At 35.4% G+C, this 11,398-nt stretch overlaps 1 protein-coding gene across 1 annotated transcript; it reads left to right on the top strand.

Annotated features, from left to right (window-relative positions):
- Window positions 1-5,236: 5,236 nt before the first annotated feature.
- On the top strand, window positions 5,237-9,603 carry LOC109054062 (paired box protein Pax-1). The gene is made up of 5 exons (XM_019071374.2): window positions 5,237-5,474; window positions 5,845-6,465; window positions 7,547-7,680; window positions 8,017-8,227; window positions 9,012-9,603. The coding sequence occupies exons 1-5, from the start codon at window positions 5,471-5,473 to the stop codon at window positions 9,101-9,103; spliced, it is 1,062 nt and encodes a 353-aa protein (XP_018926919.2). The 5' UTR covers window positions 5,237-5,470; the 3' UTR covers window positions 9,104-9,603.
- Window positions 9,604-11,398: the final 1,795 nt, after the last annotated feature.

An 11,398-nucleotide genomic window follows, 5' to 3' on the forward strand; every position in this document is an offset into this window, starting at 1 on the left:
AAATTAAATCCATAAAATGATCCATTTGATAGGAACCCCTAAAAGGTTCTGTAAAGACATCTTTTTCCTGGCTACAAAGAATCCTAAAGGGTTATTTTGAAAGGACCCTTAAAAAGGACATTTAGAACATTTTAGAGGTCCCAAATATGTAATATGTTTAAGGCTCTATGTAGAACATTTTTTTTTTGTATTATATATTACTTTGCTTTGAACTCAAAATATCTTTATCTTTAAAGTCTCTGGTAGGTTCCCAAGCCCAAACAGTCCGTCCTAACTTTTTTATGGTCAAAACTTGTTCAATTCATATCAAATCCAATTCACTATTCAATGAAAAGTGAATAAAGTATAACATGTCCCGTAAGGCACTATTAGGCAAAAGCTTAGCAGAGGTACATCTAAAACTAACTTGGTATTTTTCTCCAAAAAATAATTAGCTAATAATTTTGACATTATGTTCATGCATGTTCATGCATGTGATATTTCCTCCTTCAGGCTATTAGTCGCCCTTTTCCACACTAGAAGCATTTTTGTAAAGGTCATAAACAATTAACCAGGCTTTACACCGGCACTCACATTGCTGAACTTGGGGTGGAGCTTTCAAACCATAAAACCAACTCCCTCTGCTCTCCACAGACTCTCAGTTCACAGTTTCAATAAACTCTTAATGGAAACCTTCTGTCTTTTATCATAGAGGTCATGAATGGATGCCAGTACTAAGTTGTGTCAAATGTGGTGCCTTTTTTTTCTGGACATATTCAGTTCACTTTTCTAGAAGATATTTTGTACTTGCACGATCGATTTTGTTTTGACACAGCTGAAATTATATGAAATTATATGGATTTAAATTAACAGATTGCTTGATTCCGTGGTACAGAGAAACATTTCAACGAATTAATAAGGTCAAAAAGAAGCGTGATACATTTTTATTTATTTTAAACTACAAAGATGTCCAAAGACAGTGTGTTTTATTGAATGTGTGTTAAAGTGAAAGTGAAAAGGTGAAGTGACGTGTAGCCACGCATGGTGTCCTATACTCGGATTGTGCTCTGCATTCAACCCATCCAAATGCACACTGCAGCAGTGAGTAGTGATCACACACCGGAGCATTGGGCAGCCATGACCTTTGGGTTACAAGCCAGACTCTCTAACCATTAGGCCACGATTTTGTAAGCTGCCTGTTTTGAGAGTATAGGCTACGTGAATTTAAAAGCTCCCAGAGTGATCCTGGGGATCGTACGGTATGAATTATCGATTATATTTCGTAAATTTATAGGCTTTGTGTTCTTTACCCCATGTTGATTCTCAGTTGTTGACAGCATGCAGTCCTGGCCTGGTCTAATAATTTCCACACATAGCAATGAGATCACAAAACTCACAAATACTAAATCAAAACCTGAGCCACAACAGGTATTTAATAAAAAACGTCCGTAGACGGTCCATACAGGGGTAAAAGAAAACTGAGACCATATAAAATCAGAATATATTTCGGGCGCATCCGTGATTTAAACGTTTTAATCCCAAAGTCATATTTATCATTGCAATAGCTACGTATGTTATAGCTTCTATAATCAAAAATGGGAATAAATAAATGAAGCTATAGAGGTTCCTGCAGAAATGTTTTATTGTGCATATACACACTGAATAAATATGCAATTGTGCAAACGTGCAATTCACTGACAAAAACGTGGTAATGGTGTAACCGTAAAAAAACCCTCATTTTTATTTAACCCTTAGTTTGGTTTGAATTAATTAATGAATTTAGATGTTGCAAGTTGTGTACCAAGTTGTCAACAATGTATTATTGTGATTTATATTACTATTATTATTGTTATTAAGAGGAAGAATTAGAACTAATAGTAGGCTATCCCAAAATAAAACTAGCGATAATTCGACTTTTGACAGATTTTCTTGCAAAAAAAAAAAATAGTTTATATTTGGTTAAAGAAGCAATTAAATACTACGTCAAAGACCCGGGAGATACATGTTTAAATGTCTTTACCAAAACAGACATTTTTTTTTTATTTTTTTTTTTCATTTGGCAGAGTCCAGATAATGGGGGAAAGAGCACACCTTCTATCGTCATATCGTCCTACCTGTATCTTAATGCATCGGTCTTTATCTGTGAATTGGAAGAGTGAAAATGACCGGCACATGAATGATAGAAGATAGTTAGTTTATTTAACTTATTTGAGGGGAGTGGCTGTGCTGTGAAATTATAATCAACAATACAAACGAACTAGATGAACACAACAAACAGATATTCAGCTTGAAAACACACAGGCGCCAGTTCAACGCGTTTGTTTAATCTTTCCTGATCATGTCAATAATGCGGCATAAGGAATGAAACTGTGAGCTGGTTGTCACAGGTACTAGCAATATTTTATACAAGCATTTAAATATACTCAACAAACCACAAAGAACTGACAGTACTTGTTGGTCGATTATATTTATAAATGAATGCGCGAAACTGTGGACATATGTGTTATGTTTAAATTGGTTACTTGTGTGATTACTACGGAGGAAAAAAAGTTGTCTGTCCTGTTTACTTTCTTATCTAAAACTACATGATCTACTGATAGACAATAACGCCACACAGATGGGTTTCTTTTCCCGTTTGAAAATTCTATCACCACCTCAACAAAAGCGTTACTCACAATATTTCCTAAATTAATGTCCAAACAATGTGCAAATAATATACATTTGACAAAAATAATATTGTTTCAGTTTGACATTTGCTCATAAAAGACAAAAAAAAAAAAAAAAAAAAAAAAAAAAAACCTTTGCTGCGTGACCTTTGCTATAAAGTGATACAATTCATCAGGGCATTAATCTCTTAAAATAGCTATTCTTACAAATTAATAAAACATCATAGCGAAGAAGGATGCCATATTATTAACATGCAGTTATTATTATGCGCATGCCGCATTTGAACTGTTAGAATAAAAAGTCATCTGTATAATCACTATATTATCTGCCCCTAAAATACGTCGCAAGTCACGGAGAAATAAATTAAGAAAGAAAGAAAACAATGGTGCGATCGAAATGAATTATTTAGAAATATGTTACAGTTTTTTTTTTTTAATCGCTCTCTCCTACCCAAGTTCAAGTCTCAAATCGATCTCCGATCTCATGCCTTTGGAAGGAACCAAGGAACCACAATTTCCTTTCACATCAGTAAAACTATTAAATTTTTTTCCCCATGTATTAACTTTTCAGACTAAAAAAATTAGAATTATCAACATGCATCACAGCAGCAGTCACAGCAATGGGCTACATACAGTCCTTTGCACTTATTTCCTTTTTACGTAATATTTTTTTCTGTTTAAAGTCTGTAAAACTGTGTGCGATGAACCTGCATACCTGAGAATCCGGTGCAAGACACCAATGAAGTGAGTTCGTCGTCTGCATGTTTCACGAATGATCTCGTGAAGCAAATTTCGATAGCCCTTTTCCCCTGCTAACCTCATTGTGTATCCACAAAATGTGACCACGAAGTGTAATTGCTTAATTTATCCAGAGGAGGGAGACTTGAGGCTCTCTTCTCTCAATACGTCCATTGTTAATGGGTTTTGACCACGACTTAAACCTGTGGGACTCTTTTGAAAGGTTTATTTTTCACGCAGCACTCACCTTGATATGGTAATAATACCCTTTTTACACGTAGTGAGCATAGTTACAACAAGTATATATAATGCCGATGTCTACTAATAATAGTACTCTGTTGTGACGGTATACTCTCCCCGCACACTCTGTCTTGTTTTCTTACACAACAACAGCAGACTTAACACATTTGCTCACTGATTTCGTTACAGTTACCTAACCATTTCCCCCAAATGTCTGGTGATCTCGAAAGATGTTCTCCATGTGTTGAAGCTGAAGACATGACCTACACATGGATGTACGGATAGTGACACCGCTTCTTGTTCTATTGGGTCGTCTGTAAATTTTTACAAGTGACATTTTGTGAGCTAATAAAATATACCTTCTTTACTTCCACAGGAAACTCTGGGAGCATGCTGTGATAGTGCTGGCCTTTGGAATTCCGTCAATACCCTGTATAGTAATCATGTGACGAAGATATGACTGCATTGTGGAGCATGTGCGCTGATAAATTGAGTTGGCTACGTTTCTGTAATGTGCATTACAAAATAGTTTGATATGATATGTTATTATTATTATTTTTTTTTTTTTTTGTTTGTTTATTCCACTTCCTCTTTTTTCTCACAACTTGTCAGTTCTACCTCACGCTAATGGAGCATTTTCATTGCTTCTACATCAAATAAAAACTGTTTAACTCAAGCGGCAAAATATACAACTCTTCATTCATAAAGACTTGTTTACTTAATTAAAATCTAAAATTGACAGCCAGTTGTGCATGTTTAATTGCTAGTGATGGTTTAGACATCAGAAGTGTGGAATACACACACACACACACACACACACACACACACACACACACACACACACACACACACACACACACAAAGAGCTTGGTATTGCAGGGATGCATTGTTATTCTCATTGGTAGTGGCGCATGGCTAAATCGTCAAGCTTTCACTTGATGTACGATTTTTTGCCCTGCAAAGGCGCACTGCATTCAGGTTGTTTGCTAACATATAGCAGATTTAACGTAGAATATGTGCAAAATACATGTGATACTCTTTCTCATAACATAGGCTACACACACTTCCCGAAACGTGGATGCCTAAACAGCTCTTATGTTGCTTAGACCGCCCATTTCCACATTCCATAATTGCATACACTCATAAAAATAAAGGTGCTTCAAAAGGTTCTTCAAGCGATGCCATAGAAGAACCATGTTTGGTTCCACAAAGAATGATTTAGTAGAAGATTGTTTGGTTAAACATATATTTTTTAAGGTTTTTGTTATTTTAGGAGCATTTTTTCTTAGTGTGGAGAATTTTTTGAAACATATAGGTTCTACAGATGTTAAAGGTTCTTTATGGAACCATTTAGACAAAAAGGTTCTTCTATGGCATCGTGAATCACCTTGACTTTTAAGAGTGTATATTGCTTAACGTATCATCAGTATTGGAAATGCATCACGTTTAAACAAAGCCTTGCTCTTTCCTTCTAATCTGAAATAATGTACTGAAAAGGTTAAGTTCTGCATTCTGGATGGGACGCGCACACACGCAGCCTACCCGAAGAATGCTGGACCAATGAAATCAACCCGTCGCTCTCCGCGTAACCAGTTAGATTGACGTGGAGGACGCGTCAAATTGACTCCAGCAAACTTCACCCTGCGGGATCAGACAAATCCCTCTTTAACGGGAGATGATCACTCGTATCCCATTCTACCCTAGACAAGTTTGGCATGTAGACTTTTTGCAGCCGGAATAAACAAAAGGTTGTCGAAGTCTTTTGAACATCTTCACTAATATACTGCATGCTGCAGCGTTCAGCCATTGAAGGGAAACTGTTTTAAAGACACGCATCGCAAGAGCAAATGGGTGAGATCTCGTTCACATCTGCATGCTTATTTTGCAGAGAGATGCTTTATTTAGACCAGAAATAACCGTAACCTTGAGTTTCAAACTGAAATGTCAAATGTTTGCTTTGGTCATGAGTACTTAATTAATTCAAATAAAGCTTCTATATGGTGCCTTGCCATTTAACGACTGTCTTATTAGGCCAATAATATTCATTATCTCAACTGACACTTTCGAATATTAAACATGTTTTAAAAATGCAGAAAAGATCGCCATGTTCCTGTAAAAATCTTGGATTTGCTTAAGTCACTGAACATGAACATGATGTGCCATGCTGTTTCACATAGCACATTTTCCATAGCATAAGTTTAATTCCTTTTGTTTCTTACAGAGCAAACCTACGGGGAGGTGAACCAGCTGGGGGGAGTTTTTGTCAATGGACGTCCTTTGCCCAATGCAATAAGATTACGAATCGTGGAGTTAGCCCAGCTTGGCATCCGACCCTGTGACATAAGCAGACAGCTTCGGGTCTCCCATGGCTGTGTGAGTAAAATCCTTACGAGATACAACGAAACTGGGTCCATTTTGCCAGGCGCAATCGGTGGCAGCAAACCACGAGTTACGACACCAAATGTAGTAAAAAACATACGGGAGTACAAACAAGGAGACCCGGGAATTTTTGCATGGGAGATCAGGGACCGTCTTCTCGCGGACGGAGTATGTGACAAGTACAACGTTCCTTCGGTCAGCTCTATCAGCCGGATATTAAGGAACAAGATTGGAAACTTCTCCCAGCCTAACCAGTATGAAAATGGCAAGCAAGCACCTCCGCAGTCCGGCCTCTCGTACTACCCGTATTCATACCCCACTGCAATGTCTCCCTCCGGGACCAAAATGAGCAATCCTCCCGGTGTACCTGTCACGGGTGGGCATGTAAGCATTTCCCGCGGTTGGCCTTCAGCGCACACGGTCAGCAATATACTGGGTATTCGAGCTTTCATGGATCCTTCAGGTGAGACTCAGTGTAAACAAATCTTAACTGCACATCAAACGGTTACTTAGGCCTCAGCCTCAAGCTTGATTTGTGGTGCATACACAGAGCAAACTGACGAGGCCTATGCAATCACCTAATGCGTGGCTTATTATTACAAATATGAATTTTGAATATTGATACAGTTACATGAAGTTTAAAATTAAAATGTGAAATTTAGAAAACAGTTATTAAGACATATTCACACAAATATGGCCAGAGAATAACCGAGTAGGCCTTCGGATTAAAAAGTTGTAACCTGCAATTGTTTAGCTACCTGATTTGATAGCTGATGATAAAATAGTTTTGAAAATGTATGATGTATTTATGTTGACTGAATCATGCTAAATAGCATTTTAGAATAAAACATTTTTATTAGATATTTAGATGAGCAAATTATATCGATTTATATATATATATATATATATATATATATAAACATGTTTATTATGTATACACATACTATATGTGCCTATTCCTTAATTGTGAATTATAATATAAAATTGCGTTCACGCAGTAAGCAGCCCGATATATAATATCTATAAAATAAATTGTTATAATGAATAATATAAAAACGTTGTTGAAAATACTATTAGACCTATATATGTTTATATATTCCTATGTATATATATACATATATATATATATATATATATATATATATATATATATATATGTTGTGTATATATAATATATATATATATATATATATGTGTGTATATATATATATATATATGTGTGTATATATATATATATATATATATATATATATATATATATATATATATATATATGTGTGTGTATATATATATATATATATATATATATGATAATATGCAGCATTTTCGCTTAACACATATCAGTTTTAAATGTGCTGCACATTTGTGTCGAATGTATTTAAAAGATAGTTTAAATCATTCAATTACAAGGAAGATTATCGCTGACGTTAGTTAATTCCGTATATAATGCCTTATTATTCTTGGAGTGATTTTGATTTAGTTGGTTGCAAAACAAAGCAAAAACAGAAAGTTAAATGCTTTTAAATATTTTTTTTTTCCTCTAGCTATTGCTAGCGCTGAAGGATACGCACCAAAAATGGAGGACTGGGGTAGTGTGAATAGAGCGACATTTACCTCTGCTCATGGAGTCAATGGAATAGACAAATCAGCTATCGATGCAGACATAAAATACCCTCAGGTATCGTAGCAATTATAAACTATTTTATTGTTTCAAATACAAGCGCTGTTCAGAAATAATTTGCATGTCTTTGGATGCCACTTTGCAATTTGGTGTTATTTTGTAACTACTCAAGTAAGTGTGATATAAATTAACAGCGTAGCCTACCTAAATATAATTCCTTTAATAGAGCTGCTTATACACTGTTTTACTAAAGATTATATTGCACGTATATTTATGTACAATAGCCTATAACACGGACACTGCAAAGTGTTACCTTATCATGTATTATTTGTATATTTTTTTTTTTTTGGCTTGCTGTGTCTTTATGTGCTTGTTTTTCTCCTGTTTCTTCAGCCTTCTTCGACTTTGTCTAGTTATGTCCCGGCATGCGCGTACTCTCCCTCCAACCAGTATGGCGTGTACAGTGGTCCAGCAGGCAGTTATGTGAGCCCAGGGCATCACTGGCAGGCCCAGGGCACCAGCCTCTCCCACCCTGGCGGTGGCGTAGCGATGCATCCGAGTGACATCCATTCTTCTATGGCGTTCAAACATGCTGTGCGAGATGGTATGCACAATCATACTTTGAAATCAGTCACACTTCAACTGTGGTCCATTACTGATGAGATCTGAGGAGCCTATAACTGCTTAAAGAGCAAATTTTTCATGAGCATTTTAACTAACTTTAAAATGTATGGGCAGTTATTAACCTTAGCCGGTTTTAAGATATGTATACACCTCTTAAACGTCCTTGGCTATATTTATATTATTATTCACTTTACTTTAATAGCTAGAAACAACTTCTGGAGAAATAAATAAATACAATTCGTTCCAACCTTCACATAGAAACCTAACAGGGTACTAGTGTTCTCAAACAAACCATTAAGTATGCACATAAAATTTCTTAAGAGAATGAGGTCATGCAGGGTAAAGTAAGCGATCCAACTATTGCAGTATATCTCAGTTGCGGCCTGTATGCTCACCAGCATCAATAAATTATTGGCCTCATTAACAGACCTAAGTGTAATGAATTTCTGCGATTAATTATTGACGTTTACTCACTGTAGGCATTTGGGCCATTTTTTTTTCTTTTGAATGAATTCATAATAAATATACATAAATGTAATAGAATAAATGATCAGTTTGGGCAGTATTTGTACTACGCAAATATGAAAATTTTAAGTAGATTTCAGAAACTTTTATATCAGAATATATATTTTTTTTGTAAATGCATTTTAGAGAATCGTCTTGCCCCGATCCTTTAGATTTACATTACTCAGAAAATGCGTGATTGGATGTGAGGAGAGTTACGACTTGTTTTCTCTCTAAATATGTTCTCCTGTCCTCTACAGGAGACAGAAAACCACCCAGTCCCCTAAGCAAGCAGCAGCAAGAAGCATTGAGCAATATACACGGACTCAGCCTTTCTACCTCATCCTCGTAACACAGACACATCAGTTTAGAAATGATCGCATTTCAAGAACGCAAACCGTAAGTTCAGCCAAGGCATATCTTTCGATGGTGTTGTCCTGTTCGAGCCCGTGGCCAGCGCTCTATGAGAATAAGATTTTTGTTAAGCCGAATGAATGTATCCGACTTTGTTCTTTACTGTTAACTATAACTGTCTCCAGACTACGTTGTTTAGTGGTTGGCTGTTTAACCATTATACTCTCATACTGGTTTTGTCTATGCTATTTATGACAGCGACAACATAGGATGCAAAATGAGATTTGTCTTACAGCTAAATCACGCATCAGATCAAAATAATTTTTAAAGAATGGGAATACATTACATAGTCGTGTACATTAAATAAACCCCTATGTGAACAAAGTACTAAATTGTTAATGTAAATATGAATAAAGCTTTATTTGTATATTTTTATAAATTCACGTGTAAATATGCTAAATAAAGGTATTGTATAAAAAAATAAACATTTGAAGTCAATATCGTTATTGTCTTTTATGATAACCCAACTTCACTTCAAATTCTCGCAAAGATATATTGGAATTTCTACAACAAACTCTTTTTCCCCCCTGCTCATTCTGTCTAGGGTTTTCAGTACATTGTGTCCTCTCTAAATTAGCAGCAAAATGTGGTATAACATCTTTGTTTATTTATTTATTTTTTATTTTAATTCAGCTAGAGAGTGTTTCACGCAATATGCTCTGCACTGAGTGATAAGGCCAGTTTGCTGTTTTCTCATGTGCACTACTGAGCGTAATGGTGCTTGTCCGCATTTGGCGCCTCCAGTGATGCTATCTGTGTTGATGCTGGATCAGTGCCACACGGTGCAATATATATATATATATATATATATATATATATATAATATATATATATGCACCGTGTATATATATATATATATATATATATATATATATATATATATATATATATATATATATATATATCCTGATATATTATGTATATACTGTATAAAAGAAATATATAAATAAATATAGCCTACATATAACTAGATAATCTTCGATTGGACAAGTTTCCTAAAACGGGTTTACAGTCATTTTGCTTAAAGCATTTGTGATGACCTAGTTGATGTTTGTTTTGATATGAAGTCGCCATTTTTCCTCTTCTTCCTCTTCCTCCTCCTCTCTGACACCCAAAGGCCTCTCGCCCGTGTTGTGTATGCTGTCCCCATCACTGTGGGGGAGTACAGAGCACCTCTTAATTGGTTAACACTGGATTTAACTGACACTAGAAACGTGCACACGGAAAACGGAGAATAATCTCAAATTTGTTTTTAATCAATTAGGAATTATTTACAGAGGAAATAACGTTAAATATTTCCAGCCAAGGATAAATTACAGCTATTTTAAACAAACAAACAAACAAACAAACAAACAAACAAACACACACACACACACAGTTACAGTCCATAATGTTAAAATGACAAACAACTGAGCCAGTTGTGGATAAATTTATAGTCTAGAAAAGGAACGAACGTTTGTACCTTGGGACATAGAGAACCCTATTAAGAACTTAGATACAACATTATCATAATACGCTGCGCTGGCCGAAGTGATATTGGTTTGAAGCTGTGTTACTGATCTAGCAGCACTTTTTATGTATGTCAAATATAGTGTATGACTTGTGACCTAAACATCAATCATGTTATCTTTTCAAATTTAAATTACCACCGATGTCAAAGACAAGTGCAGTGTGAAAGAAGTTATATTTTGCACTCGTCAGAGCCAAAATATTAGTGAGATTTAAAAATAAAATAGATTGTTTGAAATTTGATTGATGGAATCATAGCCGTCTTGCTGAGCAATAGGTAATACTGACAGGTGAACACGAATGTGGTATTTGATTACAAATCGCCATATTTTATCAATATTAACTCTCGGTGTCAGTTCCAACATCTATCCATGACCACGACCATCTAACGACAGTGTTTCCTAAAACATCTGTCCGAATTCCGAGTATTATTGTCTTGTGCCATATGCACAATAGAACATCAAAATGACATTAAACAACAGTATACGACTCAATTATACTCCCGGTTAACAACATCATCACAACAATAATGACAACTAAAATAAATGCATGAATGAAAGAGCTTAGTTTAGCCAAAACAGTCTTATCAAGGATTTAAGCATGCAATGCAAATATTTAAATTTGATGTTTAATGGCGTGGGATCGTTGTTCAACGTAGAACATATAGCCAACTCACGCAAGCTTCTAAAATGTGGTTTTTCTAGTTCTAGTTCTAATAAGTGTA

This window comes from Cyprinus carpio, chromosome A17 (assembly GCF_018340385.1).
Source record: "Cyprinus carpio isolate SPL01 chromosome A17, ASM1834038v1, whole genome shotgun sequence".
Classification (NCBI taxonomy): domain Eukaryota; kingdom Metazoa; phylum Chordata; class Actinopteri; order Cypriniformes; family Cyprinidae; genus Cyprinus; species Cyprinus carpio.

Coding starts and splice junctions, on each gene's coding strand:
- LOC109054062 (XM_019071374.2), top strand. Junction 7,681..8,016: donor CAGACATAAAATACCCTCAG/GTATCGTAGCAA, acceptor CTGTTTCTTCAG/CCTTCTTCGACTTTGTCTAG. Junction 8,228..9,011: donor CAAACATGCTGTGCGAGATG/GTATGCACAATC, acceptor TGTCCTCTACAG/GAGACAGAAAACCACCCAGT.